Genomic DNA, 7,795 nt, shown 5'->3' on the forward strand with positions numbered 1-7,795 from the left:
ATACAAACAGTGAACTTCATGAGAATCAGCATTGTGGGGTCCTGGTTGCTTCAATAAGAAAGGGGATGTGGGAAAACATGTTGTTCTGCCCCTGCCATATAGTTGTCCTGCATGACAGATGTGTTTCTGGGAGAGTAGTATCGTCCTGTGTATCGACTTGCTCTGAAGAGCAGCCTACATGTCAGTGCACAACAAACGGTTTGGCTCAAATGGCTCTGAGCACTATGGGACTTAACATCTGAGGTCATCAGTCCCCTAGAACTTAGAACTACTTAAACCTAACTAACCTAAGGACATCACACACATCCATGCCTGAGGCAGGATTCGTACCTGCAACCGTAGCAATTGCGTGGTTCCAGACTGAAGTGCCTAGAACCGCTCGACCACAGCGGCCGGCAACAAACGGTTTCCCAGGCCAGAGATATATACAGTCCTGCACAACAGGTGTATTGGCATGACTTATCGACCGGCTTTGCAGGGCAGGATACAAGTCAAGACTAAAAAACAGTTTTCAGTTTCCTGATGTATAGGCTGCCTTGCACAACAGTGATGTTGTGGGGATAGTATTGGCCTGCTCCATAAACTTTTTGCACAGGAGCTAATGCTCCAGTAACCAATCAGGGAAATGGTCAGGAAGAAGGAGAGGAGAAGGTGATTGATATGGAGAGGTGGACACAAGGAGATGTATAGTGAGAGGGGGTAGAAGTAGATGAACAGAGAACGGTAGGAAGAAATGAACAAATAAACAGATGGTCAGAAAGGGAGAGGAGGAGATTGGCACAGAGTGGATTAGGAGGAGATAGGCACAGAGTGGGGTAGAAGGAAGGGGCAGTGAGAGGGGAGAAGAAGATGGAATGAGAAGAGGGCCAGCGGAGATGGGAAGAGGAGATGGTGAGAGGAGCAAATCGAGAGACATAGGAAGAAGGACGAATTTTTCATACAGAGGACAAAAGGAGATGGCCAGAGGGGAAGGGGGATGAGGAGTTGGACCAAGTATGAGGGGAGTAGGAGGTGTATGCAATGTAAGTGTCAAAATGCATATGTGGGCAAATTAATAAATTTAATTGAAGTTACATGTTTTGTCACAGAAGCCGTACTCTAGAAGCCTATCAGGGGATAGTATGGTCCACTGTTTCCTCATTGTCTTAAAACAGGAACTAACAAAACTGTAATGCTGTGTCCAAACCTACACGTGGCAACTACCCTTGGTCGGAAATGACCGTCAATTGTTTTGTGTGACGTCAGATTCCAGATAAAACATGTAAAATGTTTCGAATAACAATAAAACGATCATGGCTGTAAGACCTATAAATTTTACATTGCATTCAACGTAAGCAAAATGAATTTGTAAAAGTAATGAAATATATGTTGAAGAACCTGGCAGTTAGGAACCGGTAGCGGCTTTATTCGGCTAGAATACAATACTGGCCATTAAAATTGCTACACCACGAAGATGACGTGCTACAGACGCGAAATTTAACCAACAGGAAGAAGATGCTTTGATATGCAAATGATCAGCTTTTCAGAGCATTCACACAAGGTTGACGCCGGTGGCGACACCTACAACGTGCTGACATGAGGAAAGTTTCCAACCGATTTCTCATACACAAACAGCAGTTGACCGGCGTTGCCTGGTGAAACGTTGTTGTGATGCCTCGTGTAAGGAGGAGAAATGCGTACCATCACGTTTCCGACTGTGATAAAGGTCGGATTGTAGCCTATCGCGATTGCGGTTTATCGTATCGCGACATTGCTGCTCGAGTTGGTCGAGATCCAATGACTGTTAGCAGAATATGGAATCGGTGGGTTCAGGAGGGTAATATGGAACGCCGTGCTGGATCCCAACGGCCTCGTATCACTAGCAGTAGAGATAACAGGCATCTTATCCGCATTGCTGTAACGGACCGTGCAGCCACGTCGCGATCCCTGAGTCAAGAGATGGGGACGTTTGCAAGACAACAACCATCTGCACCAACAGTTCGACGACGTTTGCAGTAGCATGGACTATCAGCTCAGAGACCATGGCTGCGGTTACCCTTGACGCTGCATCCCAGACAGGAGCGCCTGCGATGGTGTACTCAACGACGAACCTGGGTGCACGAATGGAAAAAAGTCATTTTTTCTGATGAATCCAGGTTCTGTTTACAGCATCATGATGGTCGCATCCGTGTTTGGCGACATCGCGGTGAACGCACATTGGAAGCTTGTATTCGTCATCGCCATACTGTAGCATCACCTGGCGTGATGGTATGGGGTGCTATTGGTTACACGTCTCGGTCACCTCTTGTTCGCATTGACGGCACTTTGAACAGTGGACGTTACATTTCAGATGTGTTATGACCCGTAGCTCTACCCTTCATTCGATCCCTGCGAAACCCCACATTTTAGCAGGATAATGCACGATCGCATGTTGCAAGTCCTGTACGGGCCTTTCTGGATACAGAAAATGTTCGACTGCTGCCCTGGCCAGCACATTCTCCAGATCTCTCACCAATTGAAAACGTCTGGTCAATGGTGGCCGAGCAACGTGCTCGTCACAATACGCCAGTCACTACTCTTGATGAACTGTGGTATCTTATTGAAGCTGCATGGGCAGAGCTGTCCCTGTACACGCCATCCAAGTTCTGTTTGACTCAATGCCCAGGCGTATCAAGGCCGTTATTACGGCCAGAGGTGGTTGTTCTGGGTACTGATTTCTCAGGATCTATGCACCCAAATTGCGTGAAAATGTAATCACTTGTCAGTTCTAGTATAATATATTTGTCCATGAATACCCTTTTATCGTCTGCATTTCTTGTTGGTGTAGCAATTTTCATGTCTAGTAGTGTAAATGGAATGGTTAATAGTGGCTGTTTACCATGTTTTACTCTTTTTAAGAATCGACTTGTAATAATAAATTTGTTTTTTGTTATGCTTAATGGATGTTGGCAGCTGCCCCTTTTAAACCCCCGCCCCTCTCCCTTCAAGGAGAGCCACGCTCGAGACGCATGGAGCGAGGACTGAGGAGAGCGCGCGCGCCGTGCTGTGTTGCAGGTGAAGATCTGGTTCCAGAACCGGCGCATGAAGTGGCGCAACTCCAAGGAGCGCGAGCTGCTGGCGAGCGGAGGCTCCCGCGAGCAGACGCTGCCCAACAAGAACAACCCGCACCCCGACCTCAGCGACGCCGAGGCCGACCGCCCCCGCCTCGACCTGTCGCCGCCCCCGCCGCCCCCGCAGCAGCAGCAGCAGCAGCAGCAGCAGCAGCCGGGGGCCAGCAGGCCGCTCCCGGACGAGGAACTCACGCCCCCGGAAGACGACGATGACGACGAGGAAATCAACGTCACGTGACAAGAGGGAACGTCAACTTAAACCGCCACGGACAGCACGCGCACCAAAACGCCCTAGAGGCGCTATCGGACACACCTCGCCCTCAATAAAAACGCTGTTAGTATCTGAATTTTCCCGAAATCGACGTGTTAGCACTGTTGACGAGACTGCAGACGAACACTCGTTCACCTGAGAACTGTACATGTCTCGCAGTGAAATTAAAAAAAAAGAAAAGATAAGTCACTCGCCCAACTGGTTCACCCTGGTGTCAACCATTCACATCACCAAGGCACACATACATAAGCCAGAGGAAATAATATATAAATGATCTGAAAGCTATGTTTCACCTTGTTACAGACATTTGGTCAGCTTTCAGTATACATAAGCTATGTGATCCATGTGAAACTATTCTGTTAGTGAGATAGCGAGTCGCGAGAGAAACAAGGACGGCAATCCTCCTCATGTTCACTTTTCCTTTTGGAGCAACTGCTGCTGCGTACAAGAGCAAACGCTAATTTGTTGACTGTAAATGGTTCTCTTTTGTTTACACGCAGGCCTCGAGCGCGACCCACACTTCCCTCCTTCCCGAGACTCCATCGCTGACGTCATTCAGTGCCACAGAAGAAATTTAACAGTTATTAATGTGCGAGTGCTATTTTCAGACTGGCTTCCTAACACAATATCGTTAGTGGGACAATCAGATAGAATGTTGAAAACAAGTGCTTCGCTTCAGGTTGACATTACCCCTTCGATACCAGTGACTTTTTTTATCGGGAGATGCGATAGGATCGAGTTCTTAAGATTCGCAGAATCAACGGTATGCCTGAAAAAGTACTGAAAATATCTTCTCCGACAAAGTGGCCATGTGTTCCCGGATGTTGAAAGGCGGTTGCCTCTTTAAAGAAACAAATCACTAATTTCCGTGTTTTCGATTAAATTCGGTTGTCTGTAAATCCATTTTTTCCAAAAATAGGAGTAAATGAAAGACTGTTTCATACTGTTTATTGGATAATTGTCTCTTTCTTTGTAATTCTGTGAACCGATACTACTGATTTTTGTACCTGATCCTTCCGGTAGGTTAATAAATCATTTAACGCTGTTTATATTTTCGGTGATAAGCACATTTTTGTTATAGGTACTAACATATGTGATGTACGGGTCAGATTTTTCATTGTGTACCGACACTCCTCATTTATAATAGAAACTCTGGAATGTCCCATTTATTCAACTGATTTTAAGTACTCGCAACAGTCACTGAATCAAATGGACGTATCCAATGCATTAAATGAAGAGTGGCTCGCTCTGTCTTAATCATTTCGAAAAGTGTTACTCGAATGGGACTATCCAACTCTTTACAATATACTTGTATGTTAGCCCCACAGTCTCGTGGGAGAAGCTAAGTTGAGTTTGGAAGGAATAAGCAGAGAGTTATCGTAAGCTGTTCTTTTTAGTCGACATGCGATACGTGCTTCGGTAACACAATTTGGAGGCCACTTCGCGATGAAAGTGAGTATCCGGAGGTTAAATCTTTCAAATACAATCATTTCCAGTAACTTTCGGCTCAGAATTTTAGTTCTGCCAGATGCTGTATTTCAGTATACGTCCCAGTATCTCCGTTCTTTAAAACTGCAGCATCGAAACTACCTATGAGTAGAGTACTGTATCAATGACCTATTAAACGTAGTAGTCAAGAGACACATTTTACCAAACCCTAAAATGTCCGTCCCACATATTATACTACAAGCACACAAATGCTTCTATCAACAGTTGTCTATTGATGAATACAAGAAAATGATGCCATTGTCATCTTCTTCTGACAACCAAGTGCAATAGTAGAAGCTGCTGTGTTACAGTTCGACCTGTTTCCGGCTTCCAAAGTGCAGCACGACTGGATATAAACTATGAAGGTAAGCCTGCGCCCGTATTAATGTTACGCATGCCCTCCAGGCTTCCTCGAGTAGTGGCCGTGGACACTGGTCCGACTGTTCGGCGATACATATGCTGAAGATCGTCTTGCAAAACACTGTGAAAGCCGCTGATGTACTGTCGTTACAGAGTGTAATCTAATCTTCTGTTGTATATTTACGCAAAAATAAATTATAGTCCACACCGATTTGTAGCATCCTTACTGTTACATCATTGTTTCCTCCCGTTATCCACCCATTACCGTAATTTAAATTTCTTCCCGCAATTACTATCTCTCCTTGCTTTATATTTCAGCCAAAGGTATTCACGGGCGGCATAGCAGCTGGTATTGAGACTGGAATGTGTTACATAAAGCTCGTGATTTCTGCACACAAATGAATGTCATAAATCAAAACTGTTGCTCTTCTACGAAGGTGAGTCAAAGAGAATCCTAGAATTTGCTCCTCAAATGCGAAATATCACTCTATTGAGCTGAAAGTTGACAATTATGATAATACTAACTGTTGCCCCCGGTTAAACAGCTGTTTACACTGAAGCGCCAAAGAAACTGGTACAGGCATGCATATTCAAATACAGACATTTGTAAACAGAATACGGCGCTGCGGTCGGCAACGCCTACATAAGGTAACAAGTGTCTGGAGCAGTTGTTAGATCGGTTACTGCTGCTACACTGGCAGGTTCTCAACATTTAAGTGAATTTGAAAGTGGTGTTATAGACGGCGCACGAGCAATGGGACACAGCATCTCCCAGGTAAGCAATGAATTGGGGATTTTCCCGTACGACCATTTCACGAGTGTACCGTGAATATCAGGAACAGGTAAAACATCAAGTCTCCGACATCGCGGCGGCCGCGCGGAGTGGCCGAGCGGTTGGAGGCGCCATGTCATTGACTGTGCGGCCACTCCCATCGGAGGTTCGAGTCCTTCCTCGGGCATGGATGTGTGTGTTGTTCTTAGCATAAGTTAGTTAAAGTAGTGTGTAAGTCTAGGGACCGATGACCTCAGCAGTTTGGTCCCTTAGAAATTCACACACACACATCGCTGCCAGCAGAAAAAGATCTTGCAAGAAAGGAACCAACGACGACTGAAGAGAATCGTTCAACGTGACAGAAGTGCAACCCTTCCGCAAATTGCTGCAGATTCCAATGCTGAGCCTCAACAAGGTTCAGCGTGCGAACAATTCAACGAAACATCATTGATATGGGTTTTCGGTGCCGAAGGAACACTCTCGTACCCTTGATGACTACACGACACTAAGCTTTACGCTTCACCTGGCCCCGTCAACATTGGACTGTTGATGACTGGAAATGTGTTACCTGATCGGACGAGTCTTGTTGCAAATTGTATCGAGCGGATGGGCGTGTACGGGCAGACAGACAACCTCATGAGTCCATGGACCTTGCATGTCAGCAGGGAACTATTCAAGCTGGCGGAGACTCTGTAATGGTGTGGGGTGTGTGGAGTTGGAGTGATATGGGACCCCTGATACGAAAGTGACAGGTGACACGTACGTAAGCATCCTGTCTGATCACCTGCATCCATTTATGTCCCTTGCGCAATACGACGGACTTGGGCAATTCCAGCAGGACAATGCGACACCCGCCACGTCCAGAATTGCTACAGAGTGGCTCCAGAAGCACTCTTCTGAGTTTAACCACTTCCGCTGGACGCCAAACTCTCCAGGCATGAACATTATTAAGCATAGCTGAGATACCTTGCAACGTGCTGTTCAGAAGAGATCTCCGTCCCCTCGTTCTCTTACGGATTTATGGATAGCCCTGCAGGATTCACAGTGTCAGTTCTTTCCAGAAGTACTTCAGACATTAGTCGAATCTTTGTCACATCGTGTTGCGGCACTTCTAAAAATGGTTCAAATGGCTCTGGGCACTACGGAACTTCTTAGGTCATCAGTCCCCTAGAACTTAGAACTACTTAAACGTAACTAACCTAAGGACAGCACACACATCCATTCCCGAGGCAGGGTTCCAACCTGCGACCGTAGTGGTCCCGCGGTTCCAGACTGTAGCGCCTAGAACGGCTCGGCCACACCGGCCGGCGCGGCACTTCCGCTTGCTCGCGGGGGCCCTACGCGTTATTAGGCACTTGTATCAGTTTGTCTGGCTCTTCTGCGTATAAAGAAATGTTAATGTCGAAACTCACTGTCCACTCGTAGGCGCCATTTGCGGTCCAGAAAATCACGCGGAAAAGAGAGAAAACACCATGTTTTGAGGCGATGGGACAAGTTGGGTAACCCCGCGTGGTTTAAGGCGCCTTGCCACAGTTCACGCGGCTCCTTCTGTCGGAGTTCTCTATCGGGCACGGGTGTCTGTGTTGCCCTTGGCGTAAGTTACAGGGTTATTACAAATGATTGAAGCGATTTCACAGCTCTACAATAACTTTATTATTTGAGATATTTTCACAATGCTTTGCACACACATACAAAAACTCAAAAAGTTTTTTTAGGCATTCACAAATGTTCGATATGTGCCCCTTTAGTGATTCGGCAGACATCAAGCCGATAATCAAGTTCCTCCCACACTCGGCGCAGCATGTCCCCATCAAT

The 7,795-nt window shown here is 46.4% G+C and overlaps 1 protein-coding gene across 1 annotated transcript; it reads left to right on the plus strand.

The window, feature by feature from the left end:
- The first annotated feature begins 995 nt into the window (after positions 1-995).
- LOC126101256 (homeobox protein DBX1-like) lies at positions 996-3,327 on the plus strand. The gene is made up of 2 exons (XM_049911944.1): positions 996-1,022; positions 3,034-3,327. Exons 1-2 carry the CDS (start codon positions 996-998, stop codon positions 3,325-3,327), a joined length of 321 nt encoding a protein of 106 aa, XP_049767901.1.
- The last annotated feature ends 4,468 nt before the right edge of the window (positions 3,328-7,795 follow it).

This window comes from Schistocerca cancellata, chromosome 9 (genome assembly GCF_023864275.1).
Source record: "Schistocerca cancellata isolate TAMUIC-IGC-003103 chromosome 9, iqSchCanc2.1, whole genome shotgun sequence".
NCBI lineage: Eukaryota > Metazoa > Arthropoda > Insecta > Orthoptera > Acrididae > Schistocerca > Schistocerca cancellata.

Bases quoted from the DNA above. Each gene is read 5' to 3' on its own strand.
- LOC126101256 (XM_049911944.1), top strand. From the start codon at position 996: ATGAGGGGAGTAGGAGGTGTATGCAAT. The intron at 1,023-3,033 runs GTAAGTGTCAAA...GCTGTGTTGCAG, and splicing joins GAGTAGGAGGTGTATGCAAT to GTGAAGATCTGGTTCCAGAA.